The 19,393-nt window shown below is 40.0% G+C and overlaps 2 protein-coding genes across 2 annotated transcripts; both read right to left on the bottom strand.

Annotated features, from left to right (window-relative positions):
- Positions 1-4,206: 4,206 nt before the first annotated feature.
- LOC118582037 (olfactory receptor 52D1-like) lies at positions 4,207-5,315 on the bottom strand. The gene has a single exon (XM_036184503.1). The coding sequence runs from the start codon at positions 5,271-5,273 to the stop codon at positions 4,299-4,301; it is 975 nt and encodes a 324-aa protein (XP_036040396.1). The 5' UTR covers positions 5,274-5,315; the 3' UTR covers positions 4,207-4,298.
- A 10,535-nt stretch (positions 5,316-15,850) lies between these two features.
- On the bottom strand, positions 15,851-16,884 carry LOC118574134 (olfactory receptor 52D1-like). The gene has a single exon (XM_036174817.1). It carries the CDS (start codon positions 16,864-16,866, stop codon positions 15,913-15,915), a length of 954 nt encoding a protein of 317 aa, XP_036030710.1. The 5' UTR covers positions 16,867-16,884; the 3' UTR covers positions 15,851-15,912.
- Between the last annotated feature and the right edge of the window lie 2,509 nt (positions 16,885-19,393).

Below are 19,393 nucleotides of genomic sequence, written 5' to 3'. Positions count from 1 at the left end.
AGCAGTTGGAAGGAAATGGTAGAATGAGTAAAAGAACATGCAAAATGTCATAATGAAACTTACTGCTTTGTACACTAACTGAAAAAATTATTTAAAATATAATTTTTCAAATGCAAAATAAGAATAATTGGAATCAGCCCATGTTTTTGTTAATGTTGGGTTGGTTGAAGACTGCAGGCACACATAGGAACTCACAGCAGTTGTGACTGCAGCTACAAGACCTTCATACGTTATCCAGTTTGTGACAATTTTTTATACCAGTGCTGAGATGCTGACACCTGGTATAACAGTCATCATCTGGGGGATGTGCAGGTTCAACATATTTTATAGTTAAGATTTTATGTTGTGTTTGATTTTTTTATGATCTGTAAAAAACTGCTACATTAAGAAAGAAAAAGTAAGGGCTGGAGAGATGGCTCAGCGGTTAAGAGCACTGGCTGCTCTTCCAGAGGTCCTGAGTTCAATTCCCAGCAACCACATGGTGGTGCACAACCATCTGTAATGAGATCTAGTGCCCTCTTCTGGCCTGCAGGCAAACATGCAGGCAGAGCACTGTATAAATAATAAATCTTAAGAGTTTAAAAATATATATGTTTTAAATCAAGAAAGAAAGAAAAAGTAAGCTGAGGGGGGTGGCACATGCCTTTAATCCCAGCATTCAGAGGCAGAGGCAGGCAGATCTCTGTGAGTTCAAGGCTAGCCTGGTCTATAGAGCGAGTTTTAGGACAACCAGGGCTACACACAGAGAAACCCTGTCTCAAAGAGCCAAAAAGGGGGGGGGGCGGGAATGGGGGGAGGGAAATGTATATACTCTTTTGTCCCATAGTGCTTTTTCTACATATTTATTCTTCAATAATACTTATTTGTGCAAATAGTGAATGAATGGTCTATATAACAGAATCCTCATGTGGTTCTTCTAAGCAACAAAACCTTGGAAATAAATATCTATCAATAGGTGACTGCTTAAACTATGTTAACAGACGTACAACACAGTTCTCTAGAACAGTGGTTCTCAAGCTATGGGTCATGACCCCATTGGCAAACCTCTATCTCCAAAAATATTTACACTATGATTCATAACAGTGGCAAAATTACAGTTATGAAGTAGCAATGAAAATAATTTTATGGTTGAGGGTCACTACAACATGAGGAGCTGCATTAAAAGACTGTATCATTAGGAAAGTTGAGAACCAGTGCTCTATAGCATTGAGATAACTAAGTAGATGTATTTGTGCTGGTATACAACAGTCACAAAGAGATATAACCAAATAAACAACACAAACTTCATTAGATTCCCGATAGCAGCCATTCCTGTAGAGCTCTGCAGCTGGTTTGATTCCAGGTGTTAGCACCTGGCTTTGAGCTGCCTTTTGTGTCCAGAACCTTTTGTTTGAAGTATGTAAATCTTAGCTGAGAGTTTTCTAAAGGCTCAAAACACATACAAAACTGGGTTGGGGGAGGACTCAGAGAACAGATGTCCTGTGACTGGGAATTTCTTTGACATTTGTCTCTTTGGGGAGCCTCAGATAAGAGGTTTTGGTATGCACAAATTGACTTGCTAAGGGGTAAATTGTATAACAATAAAAAAGCCTTTTGCAGAGCTACAGTCAGTTAGTTCACCAGAAACTGACGCTGCTGTGGCTGCAAAGGCTAAAAATCAGGATCCTAGAGTGATCCTGATTCTTCCACAGACCTGCGTGAACCAAACACCCAACACAATTATTGAACGCATGTGTTCTAAATGAGGTGTCTCCATCAGATCCCTCCCCTCACATCTCAGGGAACTCCTCCGAAGGGAGAGCAGAAGAAATAAGGGAGACAGAGAAGATGGAGAACACCAGGAGAATAAGGCCCTCTAAAATAACTGAGCAAAGCTCATGTAAACTCCCTGAGACTGAAGCTTACACTTCACAGGGCTTACACAGGTCTGCACCAGGTCCTCTGCACATATACTACAGCTTTCAGTTTGGTATTTTTGTGGCACACCTGAATGTGTAAATGAGTGGGTCCCTGATTCTTGTACCTTCTTGTGGGCTCCTTTATTTTCCTGTTGGCTTTTATTTTTTGATATGATAGTTTTTGTTTTATTTTATTTTGTTAAAAAAAAAATAAAGGGATGAATGTGGCCCCTCTCTTAAAAAAAGAAAAGAAAAATCATATATTGTATTAACATTTTTAAATTCTTGGTCTATCAAATCAGTAAAAATTACTTTCAATCACAAAAAAATACATTTGATTTATATCTTGTCTTATTCATATATTAGCTAAAAAATTTCAGTTTTTCACACAACTACCTAGAAGATGGCTTTTATATTATATTAAAAATTCTAGTACACTTGACTGCCTTATCAAATACACATATTTCTTTAATAACAATGTAATAGGAACAATAATAATGATAATATTTTTATTACCCTTTGCATAAAAACTTAGACTCGGAAAGATGTAAATATTGAGAATGATGTCACCTGTAGATCTTTCTAGAATTGTTTTATTTGTTTCTTAAAGAACACCTAAAGCAGGCCAGATGAATTAGATCTGTGGGTTCTGAATTTTCTTTTTTTTCTTTTTTTTTTTTTTTAACCTTTTGGAGCTGAGGATCGAACCCAGGGCCTTGCGCTTGCTAGGCAAGTGCTCTACCACTGAGCTAAATCCCCAACCCAAAGAATATGGAACTGGGCTTTTGTTTTTTGTTTTTTGTTTTGTTTTGTTTTGTTTTTTTGAGACAGGGTTTCTCTGTGTAGCTTTGGACCCTGTCCTGGAACTTGCTCTGTAGCCCAGACTGGTCTCAAACTCATAGAGATCTGCCTGCCTCTGCCTTCTGAGTGCTGGGATTAAAGGCATGCTCCACCACTGCCCGGCCTGAATTTTCTTAACAAAGATAAATGACTTTTGTACTAAAAATTAGAATTTTTTTTAAACTGTGGTGCTGGATGTGAGTACACACCAGTTTAATCTCAGCACTGGGAAGACGGAGGCAGGCAGACCTTTGAGTTTGAGACCAGCCTGGTCTACATATTAAGTTTCACATCAGCCAAGTACATAGTGAGACCCTGTCTCAACACAAAGCAAAAACAAAATAGAAGAGGCAAACCCATGGAATGAACAGGCTACTAATCCCAGAGTAAATTTTGCGTCTGTACTCAATCCATGGATTTCTTAAGCATAATTTCGTAACAAGTTCCAGTATAAAGCTGAGTTTTACAGCTTTGGCTCTTAAGACATTCTCAGAGTTGTCCCTTCACAAGAGGGTCTTTTTGGATCTGTAGAGATGGCACAGTGATTAAGAGCACTGACTGCTCTTCCAGGGAACCTGGGTTCAATTCCCAGCACATGGCAGCTCACAACTGTCTGTAATTCCAGTTCCAGGGCTTCTGACACCCTCACACAGACATACATGCAGGCAAAACACTAGTGTGCATAAAATAAAAGCAAATAGTTTAAAAAAAAAACTATTTCTTTAAAAAAAAAGAGAGAGAAAAAGAGAAGGTCTTCTCACATGCTGGATTTGGTTGTGAGAAACAGAAGCACTGACTCTAGCAGTTTTTGATAGAATGAAATTAATTAAAACCCATATCAACCTTTTCATTCTAACAAGAGTTTCGCAATGTTTTTCCTTCTCTTCCAAAGTTTCTCTAGAAATCTGAGCTTGTGTCCAATATACAGACCATAGACTCAAAAAGAAGCAGTAAATCCTGTTGTCCAAATTTAGTGCAAGTCTGGGATGATAAAACAATGACGCTAAATTCATCTTCAAAATTTCTTGACCCTTTCACTCCTTCAAACACCTTTTCTATCTCCCACACTCCTTTCCACCACACAAATACACACAGAAAACCCTTCATCCAGCTTGACTGTGCATGTCTTGGCAAAGCATTACTATATTATATTATATTATATTATATTATATTATATTATATTATATTATATTATATTATATTATATTGTCACTTATTGAGAATGAACAAGTTGCTCTGTGATACTCTATATGAAAATGTTCCACACTCTCTCACATGGATTCAGTGTATAGTGGCATCCAAAGTGCTTTTACATACATTATCACAAGTAGTTTGCTCAACACTGTTAGATATTAAGAGCATATATCATTATTTTATTCCATAGGGGATAATTCCATTGCCTTTGAGTTATGGAAACTAAGAAGTTTTCCCCTGTCTTAGCTTCTCTATCCAAGAATAAATATCATGGCTGCTGACCTGACATCTTAATATATCTCTACCACTAGTCAGTTTCCCTTAGACACTTACCATTGCTTCCTAATACTCACAACTGCTAGATTATCAAACAACTTTCTGACTGTGAGAAAAAATTATAGACTCCTTCCTCCTGCATAAATATTTAGTAACTTTGTCCCGAAATTCCTTGGTTTTCACACCATAAATAATAGGATTGAGCATTGGCGGTACAAGAAAGTAGAGGTTGCCAAGAATAGTATGGACATGAGGTGGAATGCCTCTTCCGAAGCGGTGAGTTAGAAAAGAGAAAAGGCAGGGGGTGTAGGAGACAAGCATGACACAGATATGTGTGGTGCAGGTGTTGACTGCTTTGTGGTGGGCCTCCTTGGAAGAGAGATGCATGATAGCTCGTATGATTAGCACATAAGATGAGGCAATAGCTGAGATGTCTATCCCAACCACCAACATGGCCACGACCAGACCATATATCCGGTTGACTGTGGTATCCACACACACCATCTTCACCACAGCCATGTGTTCACAGTAAGTGGTGGGGATGACTCGATTGGCCTGAAAGGGCATACGTTGGAGGAGGACAGGCATGGGGAGAATAAAGAGGATTGCTCGCACCAAGCTCACTAGGCCAATGAGTCCAATGCGACTATTGGAAAGGATAGTGGAATATTGCAAGGGCTTGCAGATAGCTACATATCGGTCAAAGGCCATGCTCATCAGGACAGATGACTGCATGGCTGAGATGGAGTGGATGAAGAAGAGCTGCGCCAAGCAGCCTTCGTAGCTTATCTCACTCTGTCCAAACCAGAATATGCAGAGAACCTTAGGAATGGTAGTTGTAGACATGCCCAAGTCTGTGAGAGCCAATAGGAAGAGAAGCAGGAACATGGGCTTGTGCAGGGAGCGCTCCATGGAAATGGTGAGAAGGATGGTACAATTCCCCATCACAGTGATGAAGTACATGGAGGAGAAGGGGATGGATATCCATCTGTGCTTGTCTTCCATCCCAGGAATGCCTTGAAGAATGAAGAAAGAAGGGTGGCCAGTGCTGTTACAAGGCATCATGGTGGCACCCGGGTGAAGTACCTGAAGAGAGCAACAAAGAAACTACCTAGGCTTAAAGTTCTTTTAAAAAATCAGACATTTTAAAAAGAAAAAAAAATTGGAATATTAAAACACACAAAACAATCTGAAATAATAATAGTATATGTTATGTAACATGGCACTATACTATGATGTGCAGTAATAAAGTAGTGTTACTATGACAGCATCAATGTCTGAGGGAATCTAAGCTGTGAGAAATGCTTTTAATAAGGAAAAACTGTTGATGATTCATTGTTAAAACAGTATTAAATGTAGGTGACTATATGATGAAATAGATGTCACTAAAGATCAGCTTAAATCATGTCAGAAAATGAACAAAAATGCAAAAAAAGAAATAGATACATTTACTTCCAGAAACAATCTGAAAAAAAATGCACCAACAAGAAAAAAAATTTTAATTTAAGAACACTTCAAAATTTATATAAAATTCTACATCTGAAGATTAAAGAATATCCATTTCTGGCTGACGGGGGATCTGGAAGGGTTTGTGTAAGAGAGAGAATTTGGTGGTGGTGATGAAGGTGGAAGGAGACACCGGGTGACTGGGCAGCTGAGGCTCAGTGAGCATGCTGTGCAGGACATTGTGAATGTGAAACCTACTCTCACCTGCACCCTCTTACCTGAATGTGAGGCCCTGAGAACCTGGGCAGCTGGTCACAGCCGTCTTCAGCAAATATTTTGAGGTGCGTGTGTACATGGGTATGGAGGTGTATTTTAAGAAGCTTCCACACTCATTGCCCTGCATCTCTCTCCACTCTCCTCTCAGGCACACAGAAGACATGATGTGCCTCTTTAAGCCACCTAAGAAGAGGCCCCTAAGGTCTCCAGAATTAGCTCCTTGACAACCCCACCCTGCAACACAGAACCACCAGGCAACATAGCTGTTATGGGTAAGACCGACCCTGGAGATGGACTGAACTCCCTCAGGATAAAGCTGGTTGATCATAGGGATTCTGGAAATGCTCAGTCTTCACTGGAGAGATCAAAGTTAATGGCGAGGAAATGAACGAACAGTGAAAGAAAGTCTGCAGGGTGTTTGTGTCTGAATATTGTCAGTCTAGAGGAAGAAAATCCTAACTCTGGCCACAACAGAGGTGGATTTGGTGGAGACTACGCTAAATAAAATAAGATATATATGGGGGGAAACCATGTTGTGATCTTACTTATATGTAGAATCTGGAGGAAAACATACAAAATTCAGACAGACAATAAAATGATACTTTCTGTGGAGCCAGGTGGAGGAAATTTACCACAAACAGAGCAGACAGGTCAGATAAGAATTGCAAAGCTCCAGCCACCAGTGAGACCTGGAGCTGACATAGTGCACTGTGTTCAAGACTTTTGCTGAATAAGTAGATTATAGCTTCTTTTGACCCTGGGAAGGAATAGTGAATAATTAAGATGATGGGATGACTTCATTTGTTCCTTATATTATTTGACCAAATCAAAATCACAAAACCAGGAAAACTCAACAAAAGCTGGACTCGGTCAAATTGTGATGAAGCCCTGCTGCAGATAAGAGATGACTGTTGGGAATATTGAAGCAAGGGTACAGAAAGGGGACTAGAATTGGATGCCTTGTGATATGCTTAAATAGAGCAGTACAGATGTGCTTGACTATAAACACATACCCTCATCAGATACTGTAGAGCTATGGTTTCTTCAGTAGAACATCATGGTTTTCCTAACATTCAGAAACCCTGACTTCTGCCATGCATCTCCTGTGTGTTACAGGTGATCCTGACAACTAACCATGGCAGGTAGACGCCAGAGGCTGGTAGCAACCAAATGAATCATTACTCCTGGTTCTGCTTTCCCATATTACATCCATAGGTTCGTCATATCCCTGAAGGCAGCTCCTTAAATAGAAAATCTTGTGTTATAGGCCAGAATACTCTAACCTCTTTAGGAAAAAAAAAACAACTTAACCTAGTTCTTTGGATAATCACAATAAGGATAAAAACCCAAGCCTTTGTATTCCTAACATTTGTGAAATGCTTAGCACAAAATAGGCATATAACAAGCATCTAATAAATCAATACACAGATGAGTATCCAATAAATAAATACACTTAGAAATAAACTAAAGGTGTATCCCAGTTCATCAGTTCTTATTCATTTTAGATATCTAAATGCTTAAAACACAACTAGTATGAAGGCTATTCCTTCTTAAATGAATTTATAACATGCGTGTCAATGTATGTCCAAGCATAGCATCCACACTACTTTTTTCTCCTCACCACCTGACTACTCTCATGTGATCCAGGGTTTTAAATCCCAGGAAAGGCTCTTTAGCTCAGATCTGACTTGTACTTCCTTTCTCTTGCACCCTCCCTGCTGTAAGAAACAGCCAGACTACATCTCCATTTCATCCACCCATTTTCCCACTTCCCTGCCATAGCAGAAGCTAGCATACAGTATAGCATTTCCATGCTTTTCTCATTTTAATTCCTCTTTTACTCAGGCATGTTCTTTTTGGGCAGACAGCTGAGCCTCAGCATCATGTCTTATGATCCACAACCAAGGCTAACTAACAGCTGCTACAGCCTGCCTACGATCCTGTCCTACATGTGCTACTTTCAAGGACTGCAATAAGTTATTTAGTCCATCAGCCATTTTCGACATGTACTCATACCGACAAGGTGGACCCCATTCATCAAAGAGACATGACACCCTGTATTATGTAAACAGAGACAGCCACCAATGGACTCCCCTGAAAGGTTGCTCCACCCTCAGATAGCTCAGCTTAGAATGTCTTGCCACCCATCATAGGGAACATATAACTACCACTACAGCAAGGAGGTACACCTTCCCATGCCACATGGGAGAAGGTTACCACCTTAGGATTGTCCCCATGTACTCTCTACCCTAAATGAACAAATCATCATTGAATTCTTATTACTCACTACATGGCCCACTAAACCACTCCTCCTTGACTCATTTTTGGGTTCTATCAGACCCAGTTTGGGCACCAATATGTTGCATGACATTTCCTGGGGTGACAGGAACAAACATCTATCCATGTCATAGGGCACCAATGGGAGATCAAAGAAACAACTGTACCCAACTCCAACTTTGTGAACCAAAAACTAGTGACCTGAGCTCAATTCTTGGAGCCCACATGAAGGCAGAAGGAGAGAACCAACTCCACAGAGTTGTTTTCTGATCTCCACACACACTAGAGCATGTGTGCCCACACACCGTGCGTGCATATACTCAGACAAAATAATAGAATTAATATAGAAATGTAGGGACCAGTGAGGTGGCTCAGAAGACACAGGTGTTTGGCACCCCTCAGCATCTGTGTTAGATCCCTGTAAGCCACATGGTAGAAGGAGAGAAATAGTCCTGAAAGTTGTCCTTGGACCCCCACACATATGCTGTGGTTCACTTGGGCCCACATGCATACACATACTCATGTATTCGCATTAAAGAGACAGATGGAAGAAAAAGGCTAAACCGAAAGTGCATATTCCTTAAAAAAGTTATGTTTATTATAAAAGCTGTTACAATTTATTGGGGTTGCAAATCTAATGCAATGTGCATGCTGTTTTAGTAATGTATTGCTATAAGTGGTCATACTTTTAAAACTAATGTTGATAGCTCTGAATTTGCAGTTTGCTCATTTGTTCTTTATAGTCTTATGTTACTGTTGTTCTAGCTATGTATTTCTATTTCTATAAGTCCATATTAAAATAATTTTAGAACCTTAAGTTAGTGAGGAAAATAATTTAGGAGTTCAAAAATATGGACCTTTAAAAATTCTCTTGGGAGCCAGAGGGCAGTGGCGCACACCTTTAATCCCAGCACTCAGGAGGCAGAACAGGAGGATCTCTGTGAGTTCGAGGCCAGCCTGGTCTACAGAGCGAGATCCAGGACAGGCTCCAAAACTACACAGATGTAGTGGGTAGCCATCCCAGCATTGGCCTGGAAGTTCCAACCCCCATTGAGGCTTCGGTAATGGTCACGCCCACAAGGCAGGGCGGAGGAGGAAGCGGAAGACCGAGGATCGAGAGGAGGGCTCTCTCTTGGTTCCGGGACCCTGGACGCAAGAGGTAGACTGAGCAGAGTTCTCCAGAGAACACCGCCGGACTGTGCTATACCTTTGCCAGACCCTGCAACCTACCCCTTCATCTGTAAGTTACCCCACAAAATAAACCTCCCTTTTAACTACGTGGAGTGGCCTTAATAATTACACCAATACACAGAGAAACCCTGTCTTGAAAAAAAAATTCTCTTGGGTTTAACCATACTGAATCATTGTACCAAAACTCCCTCTCTTTAAAAAAAAAAATTAAATTTGGGCTGGAGAGATGGCTCAGCGGTTAAAAGTACCTCTTCCAGAGGTCCTGAGTTCAATTCCCAGCAACCACACAGTGGCTTACAACCATCTGTAATGAGATCTGGTGCCCTCTTCTGTCTTGCAAGCATGCATGTAGGCAGAACACAGAAAAAAAACAAAAACAAACAATATTTTTATTTAAATCAGGTTGATTATAAATGTGATCTCTTTCTAAAGAAGAAAAGGGGATACGATATAGATATAATTGGATGAAAGGGTAGATTAATTAACTTACTTCTAAAGAGCAACAACTCATTTAAAATGTTTTACATTGGTATAGATTTTAGTCTATTGATACAAACTTAAAGTTAATTTTGTTATACTGTATGTATATTTCTACTCTTGTTTAAGGTATTATGTTTGTATAGCTCATTTAAAATTGTAATGGATAATTAAAAATAGATTAATAATTAATCATCTATGATAATCATACTCATAGCCATGTTAGTTAAGTCTTCTAGATATACATAGAGATATTTCAGATAGATAGGTAATCTTCAAATACTTCAAAGATCTACAGAATATGGCATTTAAAATACTTTTAAAATTTAGACTTTCTGGACAGTGAGACATGTCTGCTCCTAGCAGCACCAATTTACTTCAGAGAGGAGGATGGGCATTGAAGACACTTCATATGGAATTTGTCTTCACCTTGGCAAAAATAGCCATTTGGGCAAGAAACTGTTCTTGCCTGGACTGCTTGATCGACTGGACATGCAGGACCCATAGAAAGGTGACCACTGAACTTTGCTTGACAAAATGGTCCTTCAGGTTCTTGCTTCACAGAGGAAACTGCCAGACATTCTACAGGACACTGAAAAAAGTAACCAAGAGACTCTAGCCTTCTGGGCTGAAGACAAATGTCCCAACTTTACAAAGGAACATTAGGTGACTGTCCAGGCTGCCAGCTGTCTCTGTCTACACTACAAGACTCCCAAAAGTTGCTTGCATCCTTCTCCTGGTTCTCAGGTAATAATATATCCTTCTGAGGTCTTTGATGTGGTTGAAGACTACATAGTTGTAATTTTCTCAGTTATGATAAAAGATAAGTTAGATATAAAACCTTGGACTCACAAATATAAGATAAATAGGATATCTTCTTTAATATTGTAACTGTAATTCTTGCTTGATAACTGTTTTGTTATATGTAATTTTACTATGTAAAAGTTAAAACCTTCCTTTAAAAAAAAAAAAAGAAAAGAGGAAGTGCTGTGGATATCACTCTGTGTAAATAAAATTCTGATTGGCCAGTGGCCAGGCAGGAAGGATAGGGTAGGCGGTACAAGGAGGAAAAGAATTGTGGAAAGTGAAGTCTGGGGCAGAGAGATACTGCCAGCCACCGCCATGACAAGGAAGATGTAAGGTAATGGTAAGCCACGAGCCATGTGGCAAAGTATAGATTAATAGAAATGGATTAATTTAAGATAGAAGAAGCAGATAACAAGAAGCCTGCCACAGCCATATAGTTTGTAAAAAATGTAAGTCTCTGTGTGCTTATTTGGTTGGGTCTGAGCATCTATGGGCCTGGTGGGTGAGAGAGATTTGTCTTGACTGTGGGCCAGGCAGGAAAACTCTAGCTACAACACTGTATACATAATAAATAAATAAATAAATAAATAAATAAATAAATAAATAAATCTTTTTTAAAAATACAGCAAAAAAATTAAATTTTCATAAATAAATTTTTATGGCTTTGTGATTTTTTTGTTTTGTTGGGGTTTTTTTGTTTTTTTGTTTTGTTTTGTTTTGTTTTTTTGGTTTTTCAAGACAGCGTTTCTTTTGTAGCTTTGGAGCCTGTCCTGGACTAGCTTTGTAGACCAGGCTGGCCTCGAACTCACAGAGATCCACTTGCCTCTGCCTCCTGAGTGCTGGGATTACAGGTGTACACCACCACCACCTGGCAACTTAGTGTTTTTAATACATGGTTTACAATTATTTTTTTACTTAACTGTTTTTATATTCATATCTAGTGTTTTGTTTATTCTTGGTTTCACTAAGGCCCTAGTTTCAAAGTAATAAAAACCATGAAGATGTCTTTTGCACTTAAACTTTAGAGTCTCTACATGATGACTCCATGTCATAAAGATTTGTTTATGTCTTTAAAAAGGGTAACAGATGAGCTAAATACGATCAAAATACACTCTATGCATCTATGAAATTCTCAAAAAATTAATTTGCGCGCTCTCTCTCTCTCTCTCTCCCTCTTCCTCCCCACCCCCCCACCCCCATCTCAATAAAGCTCTAGAAAGGTAACCATGGCTCTTTATTCTTCCGCCAGAATGCTCCTCCTGCTGGCCGCCGCGGGCGGGCGGGCAGTGGCCAGCCACCAGCAGCACCAATTTAACCAACATTTGGAGTTTAACCAACATTTGGTGCCGTTCAGACTCGATACACCAACTGAGGACCTGCTGACAGCTGCCACTTGCCGCCTCCTCCCCCATCCATCAAGACTGCAAAACCGCAAGTGCACGCGGTCCCTCGCCTCCGCTGGACCCCTATACAGCTACCACTACTGATACCGCCACAATTTCTCACACATCTTGTCAGACAAGGTTCCCAGCCACAGCCAAGAGGGATACATGCCTCCAGAACAAACAGATGACAGACAGCATCCCACAATGCCTGTTTACCTCGGAAGACTCTCCTTTTCCATTCCCCCAAAAGCCAACCAATGCCCAAAAAATCAACTGGAAGCAGTTTTTGAGAGGAATGACGCCCCTATTCCCATCTACCTGCTTTTTTTTTTATAATAAATGAAAGTCTGGGATGTAAGAGTTTTGTCTTTAATTATGTCATCATCCTGGGACACGGGCCAGCATAAAAAGCGAGTGGACCCTCTGTGTCCTCCCTTCCCCCTTCCCCCTTCCTCCTTCTCTCTTTCCCTCCACAGTCTGTCTCTGTCTCTGTCTCTCTCTCTCTCTCTCTGTCTCTCTCTCTCTCTGTCTGTCTCTCTCTCTCTTTACCCCTCTGTCCCAATAAAGCTCTAGAAAGGTAAAAAAATTAATTTAAAAATCATATATTTTTAGGGCTGGAGAGACGGCTCAGAGGTTAAGAGCACTGACTGTTCTTCCAGAGGTCCTGAGTTCTATTCCCAGCACCCACATGGTGGCTCGCAAACATCTGTAATGAGATCTGGCGCCCTCTTCTGTATACATAATAAATAAATAAATCTTTTTTTAAAAAAATACAAAAAAAATCATATATTTTTAAATGATAGAAATAATTAGGCATTCTATTCTCCAAATCCAAGTAATACTATCATGAGAGTTTTGTTCTTTATACAGTATAGGGAAACACATTTTGATGAGTGTTTGCTTCTGGAATCATTCTATTCTCCAAATCCAAGTAATGCTATCATGAGAGTTTTGTTCTTTATACAGTATAGGGAAACACATTTTGATGAGTGTTTGCTTCTGGAATTTAATGAAACATTCATTTTCACTGTTACTGTAAACTCAAATTCAGAAACTATTCGTCAAATACATCATCAAATAAATAAGAGGCCTCGATGACTTAACAAAGGTTTCAGTGTCCCTATTTTTGCTATCAAAATAATCACATGCTGAAAGTTCTTAAAACTTGATTGCAACTTATACAGAAATTGGACAGCCTATTTTGTAGTTTTGTTAATGCTGGTTGGTATGACAAACTGAAGGATGCTGTTTAAAATTACCTCTGACAGGTAAGGGCCACCTCCTTTCACCAAATTCCTGCTTACCTTCTTCCAAATAATCTTAGAAGGGAATAGTGGATATTTTAGAAACCAAGAAATAAAAGGATTGCTCTTGATTCTGACAAGAGCAGATTTCTCAGGTGCAGATAACAACCAGCCACATTCTGAGAAGTTCATTCCTGCACACATGTTTTCACCTGACAATGCCTTTGTTATTTTCCAGTGTATGTTATTAGTAAATCATCAGCCAGAGGTTCCTCATAAGCAGGGACTCCTGAGAGAGTCAGGGCAAACCCACCTTTCTGCATACCAATGACACAAAGTGTACAGTCTCTGGGTAAGACAACAGAACAATTAATATTTGTATCATGTCTTTCTTTGTTTCATGACTAATATTATTTGTTACCTTAATTCAGTGTGTCTTAGTGAGTGTCTGAGGGTTGTTCAATTCACTGAAACATCTTCACTATAATCACAGCCTAATTTCATTAAGTATTTTCTTTGCTATCTAATGTATAATGCAACTCATGAGCATGGATGTGTGTGTGTGTGTGTGTGTGTGAGAGAGAGAGGGGGGGGGGAGGGAGGGAGGGAGGGAGAGGGAGAGAGAGAGAGAGAGAGAGAGAGAGAGAGAGAGAGAGAGAGAGAGAGAGAGAAACAGCTACTCCTCTTAACCCAGTGGATTTTTAGATTTGTTGACCCCGTACAATCTCAGTATATTTATTAACTTTTTTAATTGTCTGGATTTTTTTCAGGTGCTCTCAATCTTGTTTTCCTTCCATTGTTAAGCTTGATCTTCAGTGTTTTCAAGGCTGGATCTTGACCATAATCAATGGAGTTCCTTATCTGAATTCACGCATCACTGACAGTAGAGAAGACTCCCATGTCTTTTATACTGAATCACCACAAACAACATGCTTTGCTGAAACCACATCATCATCTCTTCACCCACCCAGGTGGTGACTTTATCAAAGTCTGGCACTTAAGCCTATTTACCTGTAAACTCAATTGTATACCCAGTGTACAGTTGGTCCTTGATAAGAATTTTTAATAGATGCTCAATTACAATAAATAAGCCATGCTCTCTTAAAGCTCTTACAACAGATTTGTTCTCTGTGAACTTCCATGGCAGAGCAGAATGAGGAATGGGCAGTTATTGCTGACTGATTACAGAATTTCTACTTGTAGTGATGAAAAGCTTTACAAATAGAGTTGAAGGCTGGGCGGTGGTGGCGCACGCCTTTAATCCCAGCACTCGGGAGGCAAAGCCAGGCAGATCTCTGTGAGTTCGAGGCCAGCCTGGTCTCCAAAGTGAGTTTCAGGAAAGGCGCAAAGCTACACAGAGAAACCCTATCTCATAAAAAAAAAAAAAAAAAAAAAAAGAGAGAGAGAGAGAGAGAGAGAGAGAGAGAGAGAGAGAGAGAGTTGAAGGTCTCCCAACATTGTAAGCATAAGTCACTGAATTGTAACGCTTAAGATAGGCAAAATGACAAAGTTCATGGTATGGATAGTTTTATGATACCAAAGTAGAAGTTTATGTCCCCTGTTGACATGACTCTTAGTCACCAAACCCCTCATAATAAATTAAACCAATTATGGATAGGATGCATGCTTCACCATTGAAAAAAGAAAGATACTGGAGTTGCAAAGTATGATGGATGCCCTCGATGATCAAGAATGTCTAGTAATGGGACTACAGTGCTCAGTGGTTAAGAGCACTGGCAGATCTTCCAGAGGTCCTGGGGTTGATTCCAAGCTCTCTTATGGCAGCTCACAACCACTTTTGTTCCAGCTCCAGCACTCAAGGGAAATATGCACCAAGGCCAGTTGCTTGAGGATTCTTGTCACCCTGCCTGGGTGCCACTAGAAGGAAACTGTCCATGGAATCCTTGTACACCCAGGAGGCTACCTACTGAGGTAAATCACAGATTATAGCAAGTCCACCATGACTTTTAAGATGTTTTGCGTATTGAACTCATCATGCTTAGAAAGCTAGGAAGCAGAGGCCACAAGTCATGAGGTGAGTATGTCCTTTACAGAGTGGCATCTTTTGAAGTAATTCCTAGAGAAACTTCTGCTCTTCCCTCCCTCTGCAATCACGTTTCCAGACTTCTCACAGTGACTCTCCCAACTGTCATCTTCATCTGGGTCAAACCCAACCTCAGCTCCTTAGCCTGTTATAGCCTTCTGTAGCCAAGGCTGAGACTCTCATTGATGACACTGGTTCTAAGAAAGTGCTGATATCAATTAATTAATAAATATACATGTGCATTCTTAATTCTTTGAAGTGATAAGTAAATAGGTCTTTAACCCCACTTTCTTTCTTCTTTTAACACATATATAGAGACACAGAAAATCTCCATGACTCTTCTTTCAAGTGTTCTACATTTCCTCCTGACCTATGCCTTTTTCCTTTCAAGACCTGAAGATCCATCCATAGCCTATACTTGACTTTATAGATATGAAAGAGTTGCTCTGAGATCTTCAAAATCTCAGATATTACATTATACTGGCTTACTGAGGTCAGCAGAAGCAGCAGCCTCAAGCCCAGAACTCATTAGTCCCTGGTACATGTAGAGATTATTGTCACCTCCTCTTTACAAAAAAGTCAAATATTCTCAGTCGGATTTGTTTGGTATTGATTCCATAGACTAAGGGGTTGAGAACAGGAGGCACAAGGAGATAAAGATTTGCAAGTATGATGTGAACCTGAGGAGGCACGTGGTGGCCAAAGCGATGAGTGAAAAATGAAAAGAATGCAGGGATATAGAAAACAAGAATTACGCAAATGTGGGCTCCACAAGTACTGAATGCTCGGAACTGGGCATCCTTTGAGGGCAGTCGCAGCACTGCCTGCAGGATCAGGATGTAGGAGGTGGCAATGAGGACCACATCCATGCCAGTGACCGAGAGTGCTACAGTAAGACCATAGATGGTGTTAGGCTTAATACTGGCACAAGCCAGCTTGGCTATGCCCATGTGCTCACAGTAGGTGTGAGGGATGATGTGATGTCCACAGAAAGGTAAGCGTTCAATGAGAATGACAAAGGGGAAGACGAAGAGAAGGCCACGCAGCACACATGCCAGACCAATCTTCCCAATCACAATGGCATTGAGGATTGATGTATAGTGAAGTGGTCGGCAGATAGCCACATAGCGGTCAAAAGCCATGGCCAGCAGAACAGCTGACTCTGTGGCAAAGACTGCATGAACAAAAAACATCTGGGTGAGGCAGCCATGGTAGGAAATGACGTGCGAACTGAGCCAGAAAATTGCCAGCATTTTAGGCAATGTTGTTGAACAGAGGACTAGGTCAGTAATAGAAAGCAGGCATAAGAAGAGGTACATGGGCTCATGGAGAGCCCTGTCTGTTATAATGATGTAGAGAATGGTGCCATTTCCTACTAGAGCCAGGATGTACATGGAGCAGAAGGGAATGGCAATCCACACATGCTGGTCCTGCATCCCAGGGATTCCAAGCAAAACAAATGTGGCAGGGTGGAAGGCAGTGTCATTGAGGACAGAGGCAGAGAGCATCATGATGCAGGGAACAGACCTTCTTCCTAAAAGTAGTTAAAAAATGAAAGGATGTTATCCTAAGTGTCATCTGTCTACTAAATGCCCATTTGATTTCCTGTCCTTCATTCACAGCAATTCCGCTCAAATTCATGCCTTTCTTGCTTCTAGTATACATTATTAAAACACTTTAAGTAGCAGTGTTTATCTCATTTTCAGGATTTCCATCTTCCAATAAGACTTCTACATCATGTCCCTAACATTCTAATATAAATACAGTCGATGTCAATGCAAACTTAGCCTTTTGCAGAACATTTTGTATTCCACTTCTAGCCTGCCCTCTATCACATTTATCCTGGGCCCTGGGTCACTGGCATGGATTGTATTCTCCGCTTTTTTTTACTAGTGGAAGAATTTGACCATAGAAAATAGGAAGCTTCTGCTTATAGGAACTGAAGGGTAGGCATTTTTCTCCTGCTGTCTTGAAGAAGTGTCATTAAAGCTTTTGGCTTCCTTAGCTGAACTGTCATTTTGGCTCTAGCTTACCCTAGTGATCATATCTTCCTTTTACCTCTTCAGTCCAAAGATTGTCATAGTTCCTGTGTTGCTTACCTGTGGAACTCCACAGCGTCTGTGACAGCCCAACACATACCCACCACTTTGTAAATGGTTTCTCAATTACATTCTCCTAAGTAGAGTCTAAATACACTATCTAAATAGAATACTTGATATCTTTGGGGGATGCTAACACAAGACATGCAAGGCTCTTCTTAGGCTTGCTTCTGCCTTCCTACCTAGCATATTTCACCTCATACTTTACCACATACTTCATATCTCTATCATATAGAGTGCTGTGAAATATCTGAGGATTGTGAAATATCAAACCACATGCCTTTCATATGGCATTCTTTCTACACAAAAGACTGTTTCTGTTTGTCACCTGATAGACTGTTGTCAAAGCAGATGTTAGATGAATACATTTCTTCCAGCATCTGCTCACACATAGTGATACACAGAGAAAGGGGAGAGAGAAAGAGAGAGAAAATTAAGTATGAATTGTATTTGCTTAATAATTATGTATATGTTTCCACACACACACACCTCGTTACACTGTGAAGTTTTCAAGTTTTAGTTTTTCTTCATGTCCAGCATGTCTGCCTTACTGACATTAGGACAATAAATAATGTTTAATGAATAATTAATAAAGGCTTGAACTCAGCACTTAGTTTTCTAATAGACTTGGAAAAGTGACTAGGGTTAAAAAATGGGAAATTCCTCCTGGAAACCCTTTCTAAGAACAACATAAGACTTCCCATCCCGGGCTGGAGAGATGGCTCAGAGATTAAGAGCACTGACTGTTCTTCCAGAGGTCCTGAGTTCAATTCCCAGAAACCACATGGTGGCTCACAACCATCTGTAATGAGATCTGGTGCTCTCTTCTGTATACATAATGAATAAATAAATCTTTAAAAAAAAAAAAAAAAAAGACTTCCCATCCCTAGATGTGTGGTTTCTACCACATTCTCTTCTGTATATATATTCCAGGAAAGGCTCTTTTTCACCTCTTTTTAAATATACTATATCATATATAATATTAATTAACTTTTAAGATTAGTAAGACATAACTTAATTGAATTTAATCTATATAATACATTTCTGTCTGTTTCTAATTATGGCATATGCATGGGTTTGCTTATAGACTATCTCCAGACTATTCTGCTTAGTGTACAATATATCAGAGCCATTTACTCCTGACATTACACAGATGAGTGCTCTGGGACAGCTGTCAGGTAACAAGCAAAAAACAGACTTGTGGTCAGGCAGTGGTGGCATATACTTTCAATCTCAGCACTAGGAAGGTAGAGGCAGGCAGAGCTCTGTGAGTTTGGGGCCAATCTGATCTACAAAGCAAATTCCATGACAGCCAGGATTGTTACACAGAGACTCCCTGTCTTTTAAAAAAAAAAACAACCTTGATACTACATTAAACTTGTAGGTGCAAGTAAGAAGATAGACTAAACCAACAAGAAATGTCAATATAAGAATAGAATGCTGGGCAGGAGAGATGGCTCAGAGGTTAAGAGCACTACTTGCTCTTCCAACAGTCCTGAGTTCAATTCCCAACATCCACATGGTGCCTCACAACCATCTGTAATGAGATCTGGTGCCCTCTTCTGGCCTGCAGGGATACATGCAGACAGAACACTGTATACATAATAAATAAATAAATAAATCTTAAAAAAAAAAAAAAAAAGAATAAAATGCTGCATTGGTGTGTGCTATGAAGAAATGTTACATAAGCCAGGTTCTACTCACAGAAGTCTTCCTGGAGGAAATGATAGCTATTCTCCAAATCCAAATCTTCAAATTCTTCAGACATCTTTCAGGCAGCCTGACTTCCAGTGTTATCACTCCTTTGCTTCTGTTCTGTGGTCCAGTCTGAAACATGAGAGCTAGAACCTAGATGCAGACTGCCTGAGTTGAAAGTATGTCTCTACTACAGTTACTTGCTAATGGTACTAACGGCAGTCCTTTTTTTAAGTTGCTCTCT

The sequence above is a fragment of the Onychomys torridus genome, chromosome 1 (assembly GCF_903995425.1).
Source record: "Onychomys torridus chromosome 1, mOncTor1.1, whole genome shotgun sequence".
NCBI lineage: Eukaryota > Metazoa > Chordata > Mammalia > Rodentia > Cricetidae > Onychomys > Onychomys torridus.
This window is presented reverse-complemented; position numbering and strand designations above follow the sequence as displayed.

What these genes read in the sequence shown, in the direction of transcription:
- LOC118582037 (XM_036184503.1), bottom strand. Translation starts at nt 5,273, where the DNA reads ATGATGCCTTGTAACAGCACTGGCCACCCTTCTTTCTTCATTCTTCAA.
- LOC118574134 (XM_036174817.1), bottom strand. Translation starts at nt 16,866, where the DNA reads ATGATGCTCTCTGCCTCTGTCCTCAATGACACTGCCTTCCACCCTGCC.